General features: G+C 47.2%; 1 protein-coding gene across 1 annotated transcript in view; it reads right to left on the bottom strand.

The window, feature by feature from the left end:
• Positions 1-830: 830 nt before the first annotated feature.
• VAT1L (vesicle amine transport 1 like) overlaps positions 831-24274 on the bottom strand; it is a 148996-nt gene continuing 125552 nt past the window's right edge. Inside the window, exons 8-9 of the mRNA XM_042969652.1 lie at positions 7185-7268; positions 831-3391 (exon numbers count right to left, since the gene is read on the bottom strand). Of these exons, the coding sequence (XP_042825586.1) occupies positions 3293-3391; positions 7185-7268 (183 nt within the window). The 3' untranslated portion in view covers positions 831-3292. The remainder of the gene's footprint in view (positions 3392-7184; positions 7269-24274) is intronic.

Raw genomic sequence — 24274 nt, 5'->3', positions numbered from 1 at the left:
TCTCAAAAAATGAGTAAAAACATTACTTTTTCTAAAAAAAAAATCACTAATTCACTGAATATTTCATTGGAGGACCAGAAAAAAAAAATGCTTCTTGATATGCATAGTATTTGCTGCAAAGCAAAACAAATTTACAAGCATGTTCTTGAAATCAGAGGAAACAGAATACCTGAAGAGTTTCTGGGGAACAAAGGCTGGTAATTTGAAATGCATCCTATCTCACCCTTATTTAAGCCAGAAGCATGATAGGGTGGTTAAAAGCATGGATTCTAGCTTGGATTGAAATCCTGGCCCCACAACTTACTAGCTGTGTGATCTTGGGCAAGTGCAAAATCTTAATCTTCACTTTTGTCACCTATGGAATGGGTGTAATGATAAACCCTACCTCTCCGGGCCCTTGGGGGTTATTATATATGTTATTTAATTATGATTTTTATCTATACAGCTTTCTTAACAGCATATAGTAGGTACCTTATAAATGCCATTATAATCATTGCCATTATTATTATATGATGTCTTGGACAGTTCTTTTCTTTAGTGGTTTTACTTTCTTGCTTGAGGGAACTTGAATGTTTTTTCTTTAAAAAAAAGCCTTTAGCTCGTCTTATTTTGACTCCTGTTTTCTCTCTACAGTCTTTAGTTTCTCATTTGAAGATTCTTCTATCTCATATTTTTAATTTTTTTTTCTTTTTTAGTCACCCACTCCTTACATTTTAATAGTGGCAATGTTTTCCCAACAGCCATGGATGTGGGGTCACTGACGCCAGGCTAGGTTATGCTATGCTGAATACTTTATTTATATATTTTATGTAAACATAATTTGCTTTGTAGGCACAATGTAACAAAAGCTCTAAAGCCACAAATACATTAGACAATGTTTCAGTTCACTCCAACCAAGTTTAGATGACAGAGAAGCCTTCACAGTTCCTTTAAGGCAAACTGAGACTTTCTTTACATTTCCTTCAGAAAACCAATCACGTGACAGGAAGAAGGTGCTTAAAAAACGAGGGTGCATTAAAGGGTTAATTTTGGTATTTATCCTGTTCTTCAGGGCACAACCTGACCTTGATAGTGAGACTCTAGTTTTCCCTTCTCACTCTGTATTCCGAGGAGGCAAAAGGGTTTCTTCTTTAACCAACGGCCATAATTTGACTGTATTAATCTTGCTAGTTGAAAAACAGATTTGGGGAAGCATGATTTTTTTTTTTTTAAATGCCTCTCCTCTGGACAGAACAAAGGCCGGTGGTGGGATTCTGCGAAGAGAGTTCTCACCCCCCTTGCAGAGGACAGCCCTGATGTGGCCGGTGGCTCTTTGTTACCCCAGCCCTAAAAAATGCCATTTCTGTCCAGCTCACCAGGAATGTCACTTGGGTGGTTCTCCTTAAAACCTCATTGTCAGCTTGGTTATGGGAGAAACATGACCAATAATACAGCATTTTGCGAAAGTTTTGGAGGTGGGGAGATAAACCTCCACATTATCTTTCTACATGGCCCAGAAATGAAACGCCGGTGAGTCTTGGGGTATGAACAGAAGATGTCAGCGTCTTCTGAGATACCGTCACCTCCCTGCTCATCAGATGGCGGCACCCTTTTTTGCCTTCATATTTTACAAGTACATTCACAACGAGGAGAAACTCCCTTCAGATAAATATTTGGCATAAATAAGTCATCATCACAAGCTTGGGGTAGGAAAAAAAAAGAATGTGATTAATGAGGTGACATTTGTTACAAAAGGACTTTGGAAATGAAAAGGTAGTTGCTGGAATGCATTCATTCCCATCATTTGGGGAAAGAGTTGGGTCGACCCTAAGGCTCACTGGTGGAGAGGTGGGGCAAGGTGGGAGCCCTCCAAGGTCTTCCAGAAAGCAAAGTGACTGGGGGGGGGGGGGTTGCTAATCATGTGGGCTCCATGTGTCTCCAGCTTGGTTTGTGAATGAAGGAGTCACCCTTTGAGCCAGAAGGAGTAGGAGCAGTGAATGGGGAGCCCCCTTGTGGAGACACTGAGACTCTTCCTCATCCGTCAGGGGAAAGGTTCGCCTCAAGGCATGTCAAGTATGGTGGGGCTGGGTGTGGGGTTTCCTAGGAGTTTAGGAGCTGGAAAATCGGACAAGGGTGTGCAATCAAGTAGTTTGGTCCCCGATTGCCAAAAAGCAGGGGCCCTACAAAGAGTCTGCACCGTAAGTTTATATTTCAGAGGAGAGGAACTGCACTTTTGGGATCAGATACTGAACGTCAACCGTCTGTATCGCTAGAGTTTGTTACATGTCGGAACATGCTTTGGCAAGAAAAGAGACACTCACTGATTTTCTTTTTCCCCAAATATGGTCTACAAGGGAGGTCTTCCCCGGGGGAATCCTTGGTAAAGGGAGCTGCTCACTACCAGGAAATGGAAATAGCAAAATCGGTAATGCCCGTGGCAGGTGTGCAAATGTAGGCAGATCTCGGTAATGACCTCTGAAACAGTCCCACACGGGGTGAGTTTTCTTACAATTGAAATAAAATGTACATGGTGGGGGAGGGGAGGATTTTGCTCATGAGACATGGTTTCAGAGGAGAAGTCTCTGTGGCTGGTCCTCAAACTCATGCTGTTGACCCATCCTCTATCCTGAAAACTCCACGTCTGTTTTCCTGTGTTGATGGTTAAGAACCAGTGAAGGGATCAAGCATCAGAGGCTGAGAGGAGAGTGGTTCAACCTCTGGATCATTAAACAACTCACTGCATGTAAGGAAGTTGCCTCTTGAACGGGGAGAGGGAAAAGACTGTTTGGAGACATCCTAAATGTATGGGCTCATAAAAACACCTCCCGGCCTACCCTCTTTCTGCCAGCCACATTGGCAAGCGCTCTTGTCAGAATCATGGGTGGCTGGAGGCAAAAAGTGTCACTGGCCTGAAGCTTCCCAGGATCTGGACACTGCTCTTAAGATAACACCCTTCAGTCGAAACTTGTCTTTGCCCACGTCTTGTCTTGTAGGCACTGGGCCTGAGGGCTTGTATTAATTTGCAAGGCTGTTCTAAGAACTGTCAAGAAGGACCCAAAGATGGATGGTTGTGAAGGAGGGGAGAGGGGAGAGAGTAATACACAGGTGGGGGAGGGACTTAATACTGCGTGGGATGGGATTGGCACTTAATTTCAAAAACAACAGCGATCAACAGCTTTTTAGCTCAGCTGACTGCAGACAAACACAACACACAGTGGGCTACAGCATTTGTTCACTGGGGCACAGAAGGACTTTCTCCACCGGCTCCTCTTGTTCCAAATCATCCTCCGTGTTCTCCTGCCAGGGTCCTGGGTTACTGGATGAAGGGCATCCGCTCCTTGTTCTCGCTGTCGCCCTCGTGGTCCTCCTCCTCTTCCCCCGCCTCGCTGGTCTCTGTGCTGTCGTTGGCCATCTGCAATTCAACACAGGGCGTTTTAGAAGGTCTGCGATGTCTCCTCCCTTCCTGGAGCGTCTGAGGAAGCCCCTTGGGAAGGCCTCCTTCGAGGGCTAAGAGTTAGGGTTGTTTCCTTCCCCAGGAGGGCAGTGTGGTGCCAGCTGTTTTAGGGTGGGGCCCCTGACGTAAGGATCTGAGTGCAAGGATTGGGAATTTGGGAGATGATTCCAAGGAAGCGCTGGTAGGGAGGAAGGAGACGAGACAGAAAAGGCAAGGGAACTGGTATGGAATGTGTTAATAAGTAGGCTCCTGATGTGGGCAACTGGGGCTCAGTCCTCTTGGGGACCACTGGGAGACAGTGAGGGGCATGCCCCTCACAGGTGTCCCGCATATGCGGGGGGGGGGGGGGGAGGAAGCCAAGGAATGGCCAAGGTGGGTATCTCCCTGGCCTCTCTGGCCAGTTCTGTACGTGCTGGCCACACATGCTTCTGGGGCTGGAGGCTCTCAGTCAGAGGGGCCAGGTGCTGGGGGATGCCCTTAGGCACTGAGAGCGTCCACTGCACGGACTGGCCGGGGTTGAAATCCTGGTGCTGTCACTCCCTAAGAAGCCAGAACAACCATACTAACAAATGTGCATTCGTGTCCTTTATTGTCTACACAGAATGCCGTGTCCACAAATGTGGACTTTGGTTCTAGCTAGCTAGCCATCATCACCAGTCCCTGGTGTGGTTTTTATCCCTCTCTGAGCCTCCCTTTTGTGGATGGTTACAACGGGAATAAACCCACCTGCCTTACAAGGCTATCGTGAGGACCAAGTGAAACAAAGTAACATGATGTATTTGAAGCGTCCAGCAACGGGCCGAGTGCATGACGGATGCTCAAGACATCCTAGTCCTGTCCATCAGCAGCCCCCTTAGCGAACTGGGCCTCAGATTTCCACTCCTAAGCCCCAGTCGACGTCATTTGCCCTGAAGCCCAGATCTCCTAAACCCGAGTCTTTGCCTATGCCCACCACTCATTCTTTCAAACAGGAATTGGGCCCACGGTCCTCGGGCCTCCCCGCATTGCCTGTCCTGGAGCTGGATTTGCCCTCTTGGCCGCAGGCAGTGTCTTCTTCCTGCAATGCCAGCCCGCCACTCCCTCCCCTAACTGGTGCCTACTTTGCTTTCAGCGCTCAGCCCGCTTCCTCAAGGAAGCCTTCCCAGACTACCCTAACTGGAACGGTCCCCCCTCCATGACCAGCTCTTCTTTGTAGCACAGATCAGCAGTGTCCCATCTGGACGGATGGCCTCTTGACTGCCGTCCACCTGCCCCGCCACGGGAAGCGCAGACACCGTGGAAGATGACCAGGTCTCCTCTTGTCTTCCTGTGTTATCCTTTGCAACTAGCACAGTGCCTGGCACGCAGGAGCGTAGAGTACAAACTCTGAGAATAGCGAGTGAATAATCGTGAGAGCTCTGGGGGCGCCTGGGTGGCTCCGTCAGTTAAGCATCCAGCTTCATCTACGGTCATGATCTCGCTGTTCGTGAGTTCGAGCCCCGTGTCGGGCTCTGTCTCTCTCTCTCTCTCTCAAAAACAAATAAACATCAACAAAAATAATCACGAGAGCTCTGCCTTCTTAGTATGTACCCCAAATTCACCAGTGTGCCAGGGGACTCAGGCACATTACCCCTTTCCATCTTCTCAAAAAGAAGCAGCAGAAACAGTAACTACTGCCCCCTGTGCAAGGTGGGCAGGCTCTGTTTTCCCGCAGCGCGCAGGGACACCCAGAGGTGACGTGCCCGGGGCAGTGGCAGGGCGGCAGAGGTCGGCAGGCTTCAGAGAAGGCTGCCACTGTTCTCAGGGGCGCCGGTCAGGCCGGGGCCAGAGCTGCGCCCCGACGCCGTGGGGTCCGGAGGAAGCAGCCCGGTCTCTGCTGTGACCCTGGGACCCGTCCTCAGGTGAGCTCAGCTCCGCCCTGGCTCAGCCTCATTGAGGGAAGGCCCTGAATGAGGCCCTGAAGTCTCCTGAAGGCAGGAGAGCCTTCACTCTTGGCAGGCACTTCGTAGGCACTCCTGCAAAGGCACTTCCAGAGCGCTGCCCGAGCCCCTCGTAGCCCCGATAGTTCCTGGAGGAGGGGGAGTACCGTGCAGCGTACTCAGCGAGGCAGATTCAGGGCCCTCGGCTTGGCCTGAGCTCTGAAAGTGGCCCTTCTAATAGAAGAAGGCCCCTCTGTAGGCCCCTCACTGCCCCCACCCCCAACAGCTGCCCAGTGGGAAATGATGCGTTCCCGAGGGGCCTTGACCCCGTGCCATTTCCTTTCGTTAGGCGCTTGCCGTAGAAAAGATTGCGCCGGACCCGTCTTGGCTCTCACGATGCCCTCTGTTTAGCCTGACTACACGCTCCTCCTCCTTCAGGTCTCGTCTCTATCCAGGCAGGCCGTGGCCTTCTCCCCACAGAGGCCTTCCAAACACCACAGATCTGAGTCGGCCACTCACCACATCTCTTTGTTTCTTTCGGTCCTAAGGTAGAAGCCCTCCTGGGATTCAGGAACCAGCACCATGGCAGGTCCTGAGGTCTCATCCTCAAAGTTGGGCTTTTCAGCCCAACTGGTGAGAATCCCCTGTGGTCAAACAGGCCTTCCTGTTTTACCCAAGGGCCCAGCGGGACCTCCTGTGTAACAGTCACAGGCAGGAAGCTGATGTCAACTATCTTGCTTAAAACAAACTGTCCAGGATGGCTCTAGATCCCCTCAACTGATGGGGTAAAACAGACCTGGTCATGTGTCTTAAGAACAACAGAAGTGCACAGAAGACCCGAGAGCCCAGCCCTCGCCTCCTCCCTAGCCTCGACCCCTCATCTGCCTTCAGATACTTGCTGTCACACCCCTAGAACTTCATAAGCACTTAACATACGATGTCCCTATACTTATTGGTCATTTGCACTTTGTGAAATGCCCTCTCATGAAATCACCCTTCATTGAGTGAAATGACCATCCTTCCCAAACTACATTATGGTTACAAAAGCCAAGGTACACTTAAAAAAAAAAAAAAATACACACTAAAACATGCAAAGATTTTAATTCTTTTTTCTTTTATAAATGCCCGATGCAAGTTCAAGACGCAACGGGTGAGAAAGCTAAGAAACAAAAAACCCCAAGTATTTTCGCTGTTAATCCTTTCCCAGAACTTAGTATGCATGGGACAATGCCTCATGTGTATCACTCTAATTGACTTGTGAGACCTTCGTTTGCAGACAGGGCTACTGAAGATAGACAGGCGGGATAATCGCCCAGGGTCACACACAGGAGAGGAGAGCCAGGCTCTGAATCCACGCAGTCTGATGGTGCTCTGTGTGTCGTCGGCACACTACATCACCCCCTCCCACCACCGGTGGCCCCAGCAAGCAGGTTGGGGAGTGACTTTGACACACTTCACTCCTGGAGGGATCCCTGGGCGTAAGGGTACCCTCAGGAGGCATCTCGGAGGCAGGTGGCATCCTTCTGTTGAGAATGTGCGTGACTCTATTAGATTTTACCAGGAATTCCTCTCACCTGTGGCAACCAGGAGGCGGCACCTGTGACAGGCAGGTTATCCCTATCTTTCCTGACTGTCCTTAAATTGCTCTTGAAATGCTCGCACTGAAGCATTTCCTTTCCTTCTCAACACGCATCCCAGCGGTATGACTAATCGCCCATTTGCATGGTTGTTTGATTACACAGGTCTCCTCCGCGAGCCAGAGAGCCGCCTGTATTTCCCTCTCCCCCACCTGTGCCTGCGTCTGATAGACCCTGCCGTGCTGAACTGAACGGATCCCTCTGCGTTTGACTCACCAGTGGAGTCGGGGTCTTCTCTACATCCAGAATTAACTTGCCGATGTTTCCTCGGTCGTGGATCCGCTGCATGGCCTCCTTCACCTGAGCCAGGAGAAAAACGGAAGCGCTGATTGGGTGAGAAGTTGCCCAGGTGGAAAAGCCAAACCAGCCGCCGCCCACGTGGGGGCGCTGTGGTTCAAGGTTAGCAGCCAAGCGAGAGATGCTTTGGGACCCTGGGTGGAAATAAATTCTGATTGTGTCGCTCAGGAACTCTGAGCTTGTGCAAGCAACTTGGTCCTCTGGGTCTAAGAAATGAAAGTGATAGTCCTTGTAATAAGACGACGAAATTTTCTTTAAAAGGTGGGGGGGGGGGGGGAGTTGGTGGGGAGGAGGGTACCGTGAGGTTCCAAGAAAGACATCAGTCAGATTAAGTTCTGACCGGTAAAATTATTTTTCTCAGAGTCACTTGTGCCCTGCTTACCAAAGTGTTCTATAACTCTGATTCGTAGTTTAACTAAAATGATCCATTGCCCAAGCTAAACTATATTCAGGAAAATTCCCTTAGGTTACTCCTGGTTATTGCGTGGAAATTTTGTTTCTACGTAAGTAGAGTTTTCTCCAGAACTAGTATTCTGCCCGGAGAAGAGGACCTAGTTTTCCTTTCAAATGATACGGGCTTACTTAAAAAGCAAGCGTGTGCCCTGATCTGATTTATGCTTTGAGCATTTCACTCTCTGACTGTGCGGAAAATGGGCTGTAGGGGGCGCTGGTGAGGATTAAATGAGATAAGCAAAGGGCAACCATGCCCAGTGCTTGGCATGAATAGGCCCTCCACATTTCTTAGTGAAATCTAAATGGAAAGACAACATCTCTTGATTTTAAAAAAAAATTACAAGAGATCTGGCCTAAATATTTTTTCTTGAAGTCTCAGATTTTTAAATATTTTTGTTCACTCATTCAAGTCCACAAGTATTCATGAAATGTCCTTACAGGCTACATGCCATAGTTTGTTTGTTTGTTAGTTTTTGTTTTTGTTTTTAGTTTAAAGTAAGCTGAGATGTCTGTCTTTGAGGAAACCTGTCTTCCCATTTGGATAAAAACTTGAACCATTAAAATGTGCATACTCTAATTGCTTTTCTGGGACTTAGCCTAAAGACATAATTCAAATTGTAGGGGAAAAAACTTACCACACAAAAGATACTCAATCACAGCATTGCTTTTAAGGGTAAAACACTTGCAGCCACTTCTGTATCACAGAGTAAAGGAATGGTTAAGTAAACCACGACTCTTAGATTTATCTACAGAATGGAAATACTATGTTGCTATTAAGCTGCTAATTACAAGGAAAGTACAGCAGGGTCAAATGCCTTTGTAATGGTGCTAAATGAGAAAATCGAGACGAATATTTTTATTTACATCCCCATAAAAGCGTGGACATCCTAAAATAATCAGAAAGGGGTTCAGACACATGATAAAACATTAGGAGAAATGAGTGCCTTTTAACTCCAAACATTGTTATTTGGCAATATGTTATCAAGGCAGTATGTAATGTAAGTTAAATGCATATTTAAACGTAGTCTTTGGAAAACCTAGTATCGGTTAGAATCAGCCCTTTTATAGACTGGTAGTGTCATATGATTAAATTTCCTGACCCTGATACACATGCCAGTAGATTTCTTTTATTTCTGTGGTGAACACTGCTTTTCAAAATGCTGTCATGTCTGGTCATCACGACTATATACCGAGAATGTTTAAATACCGTGGCAGACAACCTCCAGAATGGTTCCCAACCTTCCTTTCCCCCTGACACACACCCTTTCTCCCTCGAATGTGGGCCAAACCTGCTGACTTGCTTCTGACTGTTGGAAAACAGCAAAAGTGATGGGATGTCACCTCCAAGATTAGGTTATAAAAGACTGATTTCTGTCTTGTCGTCTCTTCCTCTGACTCTTCGTGCCTTCTTGCTCTGGTGACACAAGCTGCCCTGTTGTAAGCTGCCCTAGGGAGAGGCTCACACGGCAGGGAACTGAGGCAGACCTCCCACCGACAACCGCTGACGAACTGATACCCTCGGTCCAAAAGCCCATGGGGAACTAGCTCCTGTCAACAACCAATGAGAGAGCTCAGAAGCAGATCCTTCCGGAGTTAAGCCTAGAAATGAGAACGCAGCCCTGGCTGACACCTTGGGAGACCCTGAGCCCGAGGACCTAGCTAAACCATGCCCAGGTTCCTCACCCACGTAAAGTGAGATCACAAATATTGTTTTAAGCCAATAAGTTCTGGGGACATTTTGTTATGCAGCAATAGATAACTAACATTCTTTCCTTTCATACATAGTTCTTATCTTGTAAGATATATGTCATACCCATTTTACAGCTAAGTACCTTGATACTCAAAGATCAAAGCAATCTGTCCAAAGACTATGTGGCTATCACTGACAGAACTGTGGTTCAAACTCAGGTTTGTCAGACTTCAAAACTGATGCTTCCTCCCCCTGCCCCCCGCCCCCCGTTCCACCCAGACTATGTTGTTTCATTTGATTCTCAAAGGCAGAGGAAGGTGGTAGGTAACATCTCACATAATGATTTCCCAGAATTCAGTTGTTTATTACCCTGACAACCATTAAGCACCTGGAAACTCCTTGGAGATTCGGAAGAATTTTTGTGCCATTTCTCCAGTAAGATAGAGCCCAGGGACACTGAAAAGCTGTTTTCTTTCCAGTTAAAGCTTATTGTGATACTAGAAAAAAGCCCCCCGAAGGGCTGGCTCTAATCTGCATATTTTTTTGGACAATTTCCTTCTGAAATGAACTGACTCCTTGAAGTTCCTTTTGAAGGGGATAGAGAAAGGGTTGGGAATGTTTCTGAGACATAACTGAACTAGTCTGATCCCCAGTCATGCTGTTTGAGTTTAACATCCTCTTAGGCTGCTCTTGGAGATATGAAAGAGCCCTTTTGATGACAGCGTAGAAGGAAAGAAATGGCCATTTTCTGATCAATTTTTTATCAGGCGAGGCACTTTACACACGTTGCTTCCTTTTATCTGCACACCACAGGTTCACAGATGAGAAACCTAAAGGTGAAAAATCTAAGGAATCTGTCCCCGGTCCCCAACTGAAAGGAGTTCGAACCACTTGGGAACTGAGAGCAGTTACCCCTTTACAGGACTCTGGACAAAATCCAGGACAGGGCTCTGCTGTCTGCACCCCGAAACCGCCCTCACATAACTCCATCACGAGGTAAAGTCTGCAAAAAGAGACTTTGCTCCCCAAATACCAGTTCGTAAATTGAGGCACCTCGGTAGGTGACAGTGACCAAAAGATGGTGGTGACGACTTCCAGAGAGCTCCTTGTCTCTCTTGTGGCTACCATTTTTGTTCTTTGGTTTTTTTCCTAAGGGACACTTCTGCTCCAGACCTTTTCCCAGCGCACTTGACGATGGGAAAATCTTAGTAGCCCCGCACTGCGTAATGCAGTAGCCACAAGTCACGTGTGGCACTGAGCACCTGAAAACTGGGGCCAGCACAGACTTCGATGTGCTCTGCGTGTAAGCCCCGCGGCCACCTTCAAAGCCAACGAGCGCAGATACACTCTCTCGTTACGAATTGTTGACATCAATCACGTGGTGAAACGTTAACGTGATAAATACTCTGGCTTCAATAAAACAGACTACTAAAGTTAACCTCCCCCCCTTTTTACTTCTCTGGATGTGGCTACTGCAAAACGGAAAACGTGGCTTGTGGCTCACATAGTCATCCTGCTGGACAACACGGGACTGACTTCTCAGGAACGGACGTCTCTTGTCCTTTCCTGTGTCACTGCTTCGTCTTACACCTCCCTCACTCCTGCCACCGGACGCTCATCTGGAGGTTACTGGGCTTCTCAGCTTTGTGCCTCTGTATACACGGGGTTCCTTGTATCCTGGAGTATCCTGGTCCTGGAGCTAACTTGGATTTGTTCTGGGGCTCTTGCTCTCGATGTGGACCCTTCTAGGAAGCTGCTACTCCCCCGCCCCCACTCTTGCATCTGGGGCCAAGTCTCCTTTGGGCTCCCTGGGCACCTCAGGCCAGCTATAACATCACCCTTACCGCCAGCTTGGAACTTGGCCCTTCTTCTCTCCAGTACGTTGGGCCAGCGCCGTGCAGTGGAGATACGAAGCGGGCGACAAATACACTAAAATTTCTCTAGTTACTCACATTAACAAATGTAAAAAGAAACTGGTAAAATCAATTTTAAGAATATATTTTCGGGGCTCCTGGGTGGCTCAGTCGGTTAAGCCTCCGACTTCAGCTCAGGTCACGATCTCACGGTCCGTGAGTTCGAGCCCCGCGTCGGGCTCTGAGCTGACTGCTCAGAGCCTGGAGCCTGTTTCAGATTCTGTGTCTCCCTCTCTCTCTCTGCCCCTCCCCTGTTCATGCTCTGTCTCTCTCTGTCCTAAAAATAAATAAATGTTAAAAAAATTAAAAAAAAAAAAGAATATATTTTCTTTGACCAAATCTATCCAAAATATTATCACTTCAGTATATGCTCCACATAATAAGGTCTTCATGAGATATTTTATGCTCCTTCCTCCTTTCGTACTCTACGTGTCTGGAATCCAGGGTGTATTTTGTTCTTACAGCGTGTTTCAATTCAGATGAGCCATGCTTCATGTGCCCAGTGGCTGCACATGGCTCATGTCTACCATATTGGGGAGTGCAGCTCTAGATGGTGGGACAGTGGCACCGACCTCAGGGACCCCAGTGCACGGGTGTATCGGGCATATGATAGCCTCCAGGATGAACGGATGGATGAATAGGCAAGTGGTATGTGGAGAGAGTGAGAGGTCATGCGGCTGAGCCACACGAGAGGTTTCTGTCTCACCTGACGCTCATCTCAGAGCCCTCCGCCCAGGCAGCTGCCTGTTGGGGGCCTGCTCGGTGCTGCCCGGGTGTCCCAGTGGAGTCTGTGTGTAATCAGGGCCGTGGCCTCTCACACCCAGTCTGAGAAGCCACCGCCAGCTGTGCGGCTGGCCAGATCTGGTCTTGGCAGCTGGAATTTCCCGGGCTCGGGATTCTGGGCATACTCAGGCTATCTCAGCCAGAGCTGGTCTCCCCTCCAGACAGTGGGAGGAAATTTGAGTCATATGATTAAAACACCTCAAGCTGCCGAGATCCTGAGCACAGAGGCTACCTGAGCTTTTCTGATACTTCTTTCCTGTCCCTGCGAGGCCACGTTGGTACCATCCCAAGTGGATGGTGGCAGGCGGCAGTGAGATCATCACTGAGTCCTACGCTCTGCTTTGCTGTCATTCCAGTGAGGTGCTTCATCTCTGCTCCTCACCTTCTTCATATGTTAAATGCTAATAGCTCTCTTCTCTCCATTCATTGATGCAGTCAGTCACTCCTTCAACAGCGCCAAAGCCCTGTTCAGGAGCTGTGTATAAAGTAATGGATGGTGGGGTGCCTAGGTGGTTCAGTCGGTTAAGCGTCCGACTTCGGCTCAGGTCATGATCTCACGGTCCGTGAGTTCGAGCCCCGTGTCAGGCTCTGTGCTGACAGCTCAGAGCCCAGAGCCTGTTTCCGATTTTGTGTCTCCCTTTTTCTCTCTCCTCCCTCCCCCACTCATGCTCTGTCTCTTCTCAAAAATAAATAAATAAATGTTAAAAAAAATTTTTTTTTTAAGTAATGGATGAAATCAGTAGGATCTCTCTGTCCTGAGGTACCCACGGTTTTGCTTATTACATAGGCTAAACATAATGAAAAGAATCTCACAACTAAAAAACTGTGTTCTTAATTTGTTTATTTAGCCCCCACGGATCGCCACCCATCAGAGTTGACCCTGGGCCATTGTTGGTTCCTGCTCCAACAAAGTCTACTGGCATTCAAGATGGCATTCAAGCATGGCCTACGGGGAAAATGTAATGGGTTCAGAACATGTTTGCAAAGGAGCAGTACTTACAGTTATTCTTACTTCTGTCTGCAATGGAACCAGGAGAGGTGGGGTTTCTGAAAGCCTGGGAAGACAACGGTGAGTAAACACCTACAAGATCCATGCCGTCATGAAGCTTATGGTCTAATGGGAGATGCAGACCATCAAAGAATGACTCGAACGAATGCAAGACTGACACTTACTAATTCTAAGATGGTGTTATGAGAATGTGGATAGGGGGTTTGATCTGTTTGGGAAGATTAGAGAGGGCTTCCTTGAACAAGTGGCAGTCGAGCTGGGGTTTAAAGGATGAGTACGAAGGAGCTAAGAAGGGAGAGGGGCCTTTCGCAGGAGAGGGGGCAGAATGTGAATGGAGAGACTGAAAAGGGGGCCAGTGGGCGCAAGGACAAAGAGCAAGAGTGAATGTGAGGCAACGTGCTGGTCAAGTTGGTTGGGGCCTTTGGTACTATATTGCAAAGAGTTTCCAAGGATGCAGGGGCCCACAGTGACCATACAAATCTAGAATATCTTTCCACCTCCAGTCACCTTCTGAGTAGTCAGTTTTTTCACACGTGAGTAATGAAAGTTAACAATGCTCAATCTTTGTTGGGATCTCATTTAATGTTTCATGATATTCAATTTCCTTTTGAATGGTGTGAAAGCACAAAGTCATTAGGGTACAAATGACACCACTTAATAATCAAAGCATTTGGCCTGTGCTATGAATAACAATAAGCCTAGCCACCCAAAACAGGGGAAAAAATGAAGATGGGTTATTCCATGGATCACTGTGCCTATTAGGTGATAAATTAAAAGGTTTGAAAAGGAAGAAATGAGTAATACTATAATTAAGAAGCATATCTACCAATGTCATCTATGGAAGATTACTCACATTTACAACAGCCATCTTTGGAATGGCTTAAAATACAAAGGGGGTATTGAAAAGTAATACATTGCAAATAGACTTGGAATCTGGAATTTCTATGTCTTGTCAAATAACTCTAGGAGTCTAAGTGAGTGAGCCCTCAGATTTTGACCTAGATGCAAGAGTGACTGAAAAAGTAAAATGTTAAGGAACATAAATTGGCCCACTTGGGAAAAGAGAGAAAAGATTCAAACAGCCAACTGTTTTTTTGGACGAGTTGCACAGGTGTCTTTGCAATAATGCAGGTTGTGGACTACTGTGGAGAAAGGGAGGTGACAAGGGTGCAAAATTTAAGGAGGCACCCACTCTCAGGGTCAGGCAGCCACTGGGTCAGCACCTGAGAGGAAGCCCCTCCTTAACTTTTAACCCTTGTCACATCTCTTGCCCCACCCTAGTTCTGGTCCTCAAGGATGGCCATTATTTTTAAAGGAAGGGGAACACTAAGTAGCTTTTAGAAGTATCTGTTTGGCCACTGAACAGCCAATGGGGATGCTCCAAGAGGATTTTTCAAGGGGCCATTAGTAGGAACTCTGGCTTAAAAAAGGTAAAGAACATTCTGCGTAGGAGGAGGCAGGAAGGCAAAAAGCAAGACGGTAGAATCTAGATGAAGTGCTTGGTCCTTTTTCCTTCATGGATACTTGGATGACACTGACTCTTTTGACCATGGTCACGAGGGGTTCAAGTGAATTAAATATTGGACCAAAAGTTAGAATGTTCTGCAGAAACCTGCAGTCCATAATCAAGCCCAACTATATATTCTTACCTATTGTATTTTGAACTAAAGCAAGAGATGAAAAACAATCTAGTGAATTGCCTCCAATGTTTGTTTTATTTTATTTAACAATGTTTCCCAGGGCTGGATTTGGATGGTTGAATAGAAGTGAAGTGGACACTCAGTGGATGCTTATTCCAACATGAGAGTGAGGTTCTGGGGAGGAAGAGAAAAAAGTGCAGGAGATGGTTCCTATGCCATGAGAAACGTATCTGTTGTACAGTCTGTAAGAGAGACATTTGAAATGTGATGGGGCACAAAAAAGGAAGCAGCTGGGGAGGGGAAAAGGATGAAAACCAAGGAAGTGACTCTTTGAGATTTGAAGGTCAAGTAGAAGGCTGTCACTCAGCCAACAGAAGGACATATAACTAGTCCGAGGAAATATTGCGCACCTCAGAGAATGAGTCGCTCATGGCCACAAGAACACGGAGGGTGATGACGAGTTATTTAAAATGCTTGTGAGTTCCTTAAGCTCCTCAGGTCTGCTGGACAAGGGTAAAAAATAACCTGAGCTGCCACCGCTCGGGAAAATTCCACATGATGGTGGTAGAACTTGCAACATATAATTCTGACTGGCCCTTGCTTTGCATCTTTTAGCAAAATCCTCCAGCCGGGAGATTCCATATTTCTGCTCAGAGGACTCTGGTTCCTTATTAAGGATGTAATTATCTTGCTTCCAGATAATATGGTTTTATTTGCTCACTGATTGATAACTACACTGTTCCATGGTGGCTGAGGGCTTTCAGCTGGAGCTACCAGACATGAATTTGTGCGAAAAGGTTAGAACTATAAGGAGGCCAAAGAGACCCTTCAAAATCTTGGAAGTTCTCTGATGGGCAGCCATGTTTTTGAAAGAATGACAGCCAGACGTGCTGACCTTTAGAAAATTACCATTTAGAAGGCAGAGGTGACGTTTCTTTAGGCTTGGAGAGAAAGGGCCCACTTGCAGGTGTGTGGGGGGCAACCTTAGAACCTAAGGGAATTGAGATGTGTTGATTATGCCATTGACATGGGTGTGGTTTAGTCAAGGGCGAGCTGCTGAGGGTGCCAAAGGAGACCGGCCACCAGAGACAGATATGTCTGGGACAAGTTGTCTGGATAGTAAAATGGCCTAAAGTAAGGAGCGGAAATAAAAAAGGAGTTGTGTTGGTGTTTGAGGTGCTTACCAAGTGCTCATGTTGAAAGCTGGTTCTCACTGTGACTGAAGGGCGGTTTCTTGGGGCACCTGGGTGGCTCAGTCGGTTAAGCGTCCGACTCTTGGTTTCGGCTCAGGTCACGATCTTACAGTTTGTGAGTTCGAGCCCTGCGTCAGGCTCCATGCTGACAGCGTGGAGCCTGCTTGGGATTCTCTCTGTCACTCTCTCTCTGCCCGCCCCCCACCCGCTCTGTGTCTCTCTCTCAAAAATGAATAAACAAAAAAATTTTGAAGGGGAGTTTCTTGAGGATCTCCCCACTTAGAGAGGAAGGACAGGGCATGGCTAGAGGCTCTGGACCTGGCACCATATCGAGGAGAGTCACCGCTGTCTATACAATGTGCTGGGAGAAGGCAAGAGTCTCAAGGAAGGAGCTGTATCTAAAAATCAGGTAAATGTAAGGGACAAGGCAGAGGTGGTACCACCGTGGGGGGGAGGGGGGGCATCACTCATTATCATCACAGCAGCTGACATGACAGACACTTAGCAGGTGCTGTCACTGGGCAAAGCATGACCTCACTTCATTGCATCAACCCTGTGAGGTAAGTGGGAGTTTGTCAGACTGTCAATCACGGGTACATAAAAATATTCTCCCCTCTCTTCCGGAGTCCCTGTTGCTCATGGAGGAGAGCTGGGAGGAAAGTAAGGTTTCGGGAGAGTTAAGCGGCTTGCCCAGTGGGGAGGAGCCGGGCTTCAAACTGAGCCCCGCGTAACTCCAGGTTTCATGCATATTTGCTAGGCATGCACACGTGGGATGGAGTGGGAGACAGGGAGGGAGGCTCCGGGGCCCTGGGCACCACATTGTAGGACCAGTAGTGGGCTATTGCCTCCGTACTTGGTTATGTACCTTGCTTGTCCCTTGGTTGTAACACTTCACCCATTCTACCTTGAAGCCTTTGTCAACCTAGAACTATTGACATTCTGCGCCAGGTAATTCTTGGATGTGAAGGGCTGTCCTGTGCATTACGGGGCCTTTAGCAGCATCTCTGGCCTGTCCTCTTTCAACCCAAGTGGCACTTCCCCCTTTGACAAACAAAAATGTGTCTAGATGTCCCTTGGAGGGCAAAATCACCTCCTATCAAGACCTATCATATTGTGAAAGCATATTCCTCATTGTCCCCTCTCCATCCCTCCCACTGGTCTCTGGGCTCAAGGGCAGGCACTGTCTCCCTCCTTACCCACATGACCTTGACCTTGGACAGAGACCGGCCCACAGAAGGTTGTGTTCTGCTCTATCCCCGGGACTAGGAAGAGCATGCGGTACGCGGCAGGTGTCCAATAACAGAAGAACATGAGATGGTCTCTGACCGCAAAACGTTCATTGGTTATGTTAGGCTTTCTCAAAGTGTGGACGGCAGGCTGCCTACATCAAAATCACAGAGTGCAGCTTTTAAAGTGGTATGTTGGCCTTGCCTATACCTGTTTGTTGAGACTATGGAGACACTCCATTTTAGGTGATTCAGGGGCTCTGAAGTTTTAGACCCTTGAGCTTAACTGGTTCTTTGTTTCACAAATATTGACCGCCCACTGTGAGTCAGGCACTGTGCTCCGGCCGACTTGTGACAAGGGACAGGAAAGACCAGCCCCCTGCTTGGCTAAGGTCTCTCTCTGGGTGAGCCTGTCCCCCTTTGTCACATCTGGGTAGAGCCTAGTTTAACACTCGGCTTATCTATCACTGCATGTTAGACAGTAGCAGAGGGCCGCAGCCACAGCCCCTCCCATTCTGGGGCATCGGGGAAGGAATCCGCTCTCCGCTTTGGCTCTGTACCCTTGTGTAGACATCAAACAACTTGATTTCGGCTCAGTGCGTCAAGAGACCTTCAGGATACTGTTTTACTATTAATTCAACCCATTCACTGGCTCTGTGTGGCCCCTCAAAGGACCTAGCAGCTGAGTTTCATGTGCTCATGGCCTGAGGGGATCATCTCTGTGGCGGAGGGGTCATGGGATGTGCGTGCATCAGTCAGAATCAGCGGGTGATCGAGCAACCCACAACCTATGGTACAATGAGCCAGATCTTGCTGCAACCTGAGCAGGAAAATCAGAAGCAGAGTTGCATGCTGGAAATGCAGTGGGAGACTTATTTCATTTTGAGGAAGGAAACTAAGATCTAGTGTGACCCATCTAGTACAGATGCGTATCTTTGAATAAAGAAATGCAAATCAGTGCTCTGCAAAGTGAAAACCAGAGTCCAGAAATGAAATTGTATTTGACTATAACTACCACCAAGTAAATAATTATTTGCAATATGGACGAGACCCTGGTAATAATACCTTGAAAAATCACACCCAGTCTATGGCTAAACTATTCATTTTTTTTCACTTAAAAAAAAATTATGGGGGCGCCTGGGTGGCTCTGTTGGTTAAGCATCTGACTTCAGCTCTGGTCATGATCTCATGGTTTGTGAGTCTGAGCCCCACGTCTGGCTCTCTGTTGTCAGCACAGAGCCTGCTTCAGATCCTCTGTCCCCCCTTCTTCCTGTCCCTCCCTCACTAGTTCTCTCTCTTTCTCTCTGTCAAAATAAATAAACTTAAAAAATAATAATAATAAAAATTAAAAAAACACAAACACATGGTAATATTTGGGCAATGTATTCATTTCCCAGAGCTGCTGAAACAAAGCACATCAAAGTGGGTGGCTTAAAACAACAGCAATTTTTTTTTTCTAAGTTTATTTATTTTGAGAGAGAGAGAGAGAGAGAGAGAGAGACAGAGAGACAGACCAAGCATGTTTGTGCATGCGAACAGGACAGGGACAGTGGGAGAGGGACAGAAAGAATCCGAAGCAGGCTCAGAGCTTTCAGCACAGAGCCCGGCGTTGGGCTCAATCTAAACCGAAATCAAGGGGTGCCTGGGTGGCTCAGTCGGTTAAGCGGCCGACTTCGGCTCAGGTCATGATCTCGCGGTCCGTGAGTTCGAGCCCGGCGTCGGGCTCTGGGCTGACAGCTCAGAGCCCAGAGCCTGTTTCAGATTCTGTGTCTCCCTCTCTCTGACCCGCCCCTGTTCATGCTCTGTCTCTCCCTGTCTCAAAAATAAATAAAACGTTAAACCGAAATCAAGAGTTGGGTGCTTAACAAATTGAGCCACCCAGGTGCCCCAACAACAGCGATTGTCTCTGGAGGTTAGAAGTCTGAAATCAAGGTTTGATGTATTATTAGCTGCCATAATTTATAAGGAGACACATCCCTTCATCCATTATTTAATTACCAGCGATAAACAATCCATACAGGAAAGGCAGGAAAAATAATTGATTTTTTCCTTAGGTTTCCTGGTAGCTACAGCTTTTCAAAAGAAGCGAAATTAGGGGTAAGGCCTGGCACGGTAAGGTCACCTCTTCTGTTTCTTGCTGACATGAAACGGAGAAGGAGTAGCTGAATATTCAGAGTGATCACATCTATGTAAAATATATATTAATATAAATAATAGTAGGTTATATTCTGAGTGGTAGGGATATGGCTAGTTTTCATTTTCTTCATCATCTGTGTTTTAAATTTTTATTTACTTATTTGGACCTCTTTATGGAGGTATATTTGACATGTAAAAAGCTGTACATAATTAATGTTTACAACCTGCAAAGTGCGCACTCTTGAAAGCGTCACCATCTAAATTAAAGCCATAAACCTACTCATCCCCTCCCAAAGTTTCCTCCTGTTCTCTTCAGTGTAATAATTATGTTTTAATTACGTTTTATGGTAAGAGCACTTTCACATAAGATGTGCCCTCTTAGCGGATGTTAAGTATAAAATACGTACCGTGTTAACCGTAGGCACCATGCTGCACAGCAGCCCTCCAGAACTTATTTCTCTTGTGTAACTGAAACTTCGTACCCTTTGACCACCGCCTCCCCAGTCCTCCCTCCACCGGCCCCTGATAACCACTGCTCCGTTCTCTGCTTTGGTAGGCGCGCCTAGTTTAGATTCCACGTATAAGTGAGACTATATGATTTTCTGTGTTTAGAAAAATGACCACAGTGAGCATGTGTTCATCGTATTGTAAGTGTGAATAGTGATAATGAGTGTGCCCCCTAGGTCTATTCATGTGGCAGATGGCAAGATGTCATTCTTTTTTACGGCTGAGTAATGCTCCACACCACACCTTCTTTATTCATTTATCTATGGGTGGACCCTTGAGTTGCTGCTGTATCTTGGCTATTGTAAACACAGGGGTCTAGGGGTACCTATATCTTTTTGAACTAGTGTTTTTTATTTTCTTTAAGGAAATGCCCAGTAGTAGAATTATTGGATCATATGGTAACTCTACTGCTAATTATTTTGGAGGAACACACAGGGTATAATGCTAGGTAAAATCAGTCAGAGAACGACAAATACCATATGATTTCACTCACGTGTGGAGTTTAAGAAACGAAACAAACAAACAAACAAACAAACAAAGACACAAACAGAAAACCCAGCGTCTTAAATACAGGGGACAAGCTGCAGCCAGTCAGTGGGAGGCCTCTGCTCTCTTCTCCCTGTGTGTGTTGTCTCCCCACCTCAAGCCCCCAGCCCACCCTGGACGACGATTTTCCCAGCCTCCTATCTGGTCTCAGGCTCCAGGTTTTCCACACCCCAGTCTGCCCTCCTTCTGCTGCCAGAGCCGTGATTACTGACGGATACTGTTGTTTGTCCTTCATGTCCCCGCTGCTGGGACCGTGCTGTCAACTCAGTAATGACAGTGATAATAATAGTGATTTTTGATGGCCAATGCTGACCACTTAGCGCGTGATCTAGGCACATGCTAGGTACCAAGTGTTTTTCGTGGAATATTCCATTTGGTCCTCCTTAGAACCCTATGATGGATGTGCTGTGATCATTCTCATTTACATACCCAGACAATGAGGATCAGGGAGGTTAATTAACCTGCCTGAGGTCACAGACATAGCAGCTAGAAGAGCTAGGATTTTTGGCAGAGACTGTTTATGAGATAGCGACAGGTGAGACCCTTATGTCTGGGATTGCCCTAAAATACTCCGGACGAACAGTGGGGTGGGGAGGGAGCGACAGAAGGCAACGAAGTTGACCAAACGTTAATCGTCGTGGAAGCTGGGTTGATGGGCATGTGGATGGGGGAGGATGGTCAATATTCTACTGACACTTTTGAATATGTTTGGAATTTGCCAAAAAGCTTATAAAAAAGGAATGCTGAGCTCTGCTCCCCAAACGACAACTATAACAACGGCTGCAGCCTCCATGTGCTCAACCGCTACACCATCGTTAGGAACCCGGTACGCGTTTGATGACACCGTTACGACCGAGGGCTTTGGCTTCCTTGGAAACTAGGCGCTAGAGAAGCTCAAGGTGCTACTTTCACCTCCCCAGATGGAAGAATGTATCCTTTGAACCAGCTAGCCCAGCTCTGAGGAGGTAATGACCTCCAGGATTGACCACGTGCCAGGCTGCATTCAGGAAGATGAGTACACAGAGCCCCTGCCCTAGGCAAGCCCGTGGCTGCCGAGGAGGAAGGGCCACCGAAACGCTCAATTCCAGTAGAGCGTGGGAAGAGCTATATTGTAGGTATGAATGAAGAGGCATTCGAGCCAGGAGAGGAAATGACTCAATTTAGAGAAAAATGGCATTTGTGTTGGGTTTCGAAGGAGAGGGAGGCGTCTTCCGGGAAGACAAGATGCGTGTACTTGAGGCAAGAACAGAGTCCCGGAAGGGGGTTGTGGATCGTTCAGGGAACTGTTAGTGAGGGGGACACTGTGTGCTGAGATTTGACGGTTGGGCTCTTTTGTGGGGGCAGGGCGTGGGAGAGGCCTTCACTTGGAAGCCATGGGAGGTGTGTCCCGGCAGGCGGGGCACTGGACGAGGACAGGAGACCGGAGAGAACTGGGAATTAGAGATACAGGTGAACTAGGTGATGCTGGTCAGGTGGAATTGACAAGATGTCCGTGGGATGTGGAGATAAGCTATTAAATCCCACTTCGCCTTTAAGACCATGTCATGTCATTTCTAGAAGCCATATCATTCCCCCAAGGGTAGAAAGAGCCTCTAAACACTGACCTATGTTTTGAAAGATTCTCCATCAAGCAGAGATGAGATCTGAGGTAATTTGATTTCTCTTCATCCATTTTAATTAGCTTTGGCAACAGATGACCTTGCTGGCCCCGGAACCTTCCTTATGTCAGAGTCTGTGTGACACTACAGTCTCATTTCTAATTATCTGTGCCCGTTTGCCGAAGTTCGCGGGGGCATTCGGGGGGCTAGTCTCCTCTCCTGCATCTTCCTCACTCGTCTGTCAGCTGAGTTTTCTCCTCTAAGCACCAAGAGAGAGCTATTAGCCTTGGGACTGGGTCGCCATGGCAACGAGACGGCAACCAGACTCAATAGACAGGGGAGAAGAGTACGAAGATGGGAGGTGTTGTGAAGCAGCCTCCCATTCCCACCCCGGGGGCCACTGCCTCAGCCAACTGGTTGACGAGTAGGGGACAGAATGGCTGACCAGTCTTGCTCCAAACTGGGGTTCGCTGGGCGGTCAAACTGGACTGATGCCCGAGGGGTGGCTTTTGGACAACAACTGCTGGGGGACAGTGGATCTGGGAAGGTCCCCGTAACAGACGAAGGGTCCGGGGGAAGGTGGGGAGGAGGATAGCAATTCACCCGCACTAATAAAAACCTGAGGTCGTATCCACACCAAGCAGTATAGGAAATGTTTGTAGAGTCTTTAAAACGTCTTTAAAACACCTTGCACAACCTTGCAATTTCTCTTAGTAATTCCGCCTCTGGATATAACTGGAATAATAACAGGAAAAAACCTTATGTTCAAAATGTTTGTTAGGGGCTGAAGCAATCAAAATGAGCACCTAGATGTCCATAAAAGGGGAAACAGCTGAGTGAACGCTGACGTACTCATTTGTTGGACTATGATGCGGCCATGATGGCTTAATATGCTTAAAAAGAGTCTCTGAGAGGGGCGCCTCGGTGGCTCAGTCGGTTGAGCGCCGACTTCGGCTCAGGTCACGATCTCGCGGTCCGTTAGTTCGAGCCCCACATCGGGCCCCTGTGCTGACAGCTCAGAGCCCGGAGCCTGTTTCAGATTCTGTGTCTCCCTGTCTCTGACCCTCCCCCATTCATGCTCTGTCTCTCTCTGTCTCAAAAATAAATAAACGTTAAAAAAAAAAAAAAGTCTCTGAGAGGGGGGAAAAAGGTATCCTGCAAAGTTTTTTTATGCAGTGTGATTATAATTTCCAAAAAATGTCAACCCCCCCGAACCAGAGAATAGTAAAACCAAACCCCGAATGCACAAAATGAAAATACTGGAAGAAACAAGCAACAGAGTACAATTGATGCTTGAAAAACACCGGGGTTGGGGTGCCAACCCCACTCCCCACCCCCCGGTACTCCCCACGGAGTCGAAAATCGACGCATAACTTTGCGCTCCCCGCAAACTTAGCTTCTCATAATCTACCGCTGACTGCAAGCCTTACCAATAACATAAAGTCGATTAACGCATTTTGCGTATGTTACATGTTTCATATACTGTATTCTTACAAAAATGTAAACTAGAGAAAAGAAAATGTTATTAAGAAAATCATAAGGAGGAGAAAATGCATTAACGGTACTGTATTGTAAAAAATCCGTGTGTAAGTGGACCCGCACAGTTCAAATCCACTTTGTTCAAGGGTCAGCGGTATATACAAGGGTTATTGTTGGGTGACGGGAATACAGATGGGTTTTTTTTCCCCTTTTTTTCTTTCTTCAAAGGGGCATATTTTTAAACGTCTCCACTGAGTATGTGTTATTGTTCCTCCTAGAAGAAAATCATTTTTAAAAGCTCTGCAATCTGGAATCAGCCCTGTTTCCAAGTGAATGAGCTGATAATCTTCATACATACAGGTACCACAGGCCACTTATTACACTTATTTTCAGGCCCTTCTATCGTCAAAGCAATTCTAGGCATTGTGGGAGCTACAAGACCAGATGATAGGACAGCTTGGCCCCGTGGCTATGACGGGCTAGATCTGTTAGCTTCCGGATGGTATCCTTGAGCACTCTGAACGGACTTTGACTAACCCAGACAATCTGTATGAATACACGGCAGACAGTCCCGTGTATAATGCGGAATCTATAATTAGCCTCGTCATTTTTCATTACTTGGGATTCCATGCAGGTTTTAAAAGAAATCATCCCATGGATGAAGAAGGCTTGGGAGAGCGTTCAGTTTATCTCTGCGTGTGTGCAGGTGGAATTATGCAAAACCTGCCCCCGTGAAGGTCCCATCTGCCTGGATTCTTTTACTTTCCCACTGCTCACCAGTCTGCAGAGTCTTGGCACAAAAAGAGAGGCAGGGACACCTGCCTCCCAGCCACCCA

Source organism: Panthera tigris, chromosome E2, assembly GCF_018350195.1.
Source record: "Panthera tigris isolate Pti1 chromosome E2, P.tigris_Pti1_mat1.1, whole genome shotgun sequence".
Classification (NCBI taxonomy): domain Eukaryota; kingdom Metazoa; phylum Chordata; class Mammalia; order Carnivora; family Felidae; genus Panthera; species Panthera tigris.
This window is presented reverse-complemented; position numbering and strand designations above follow the sequence as displayed.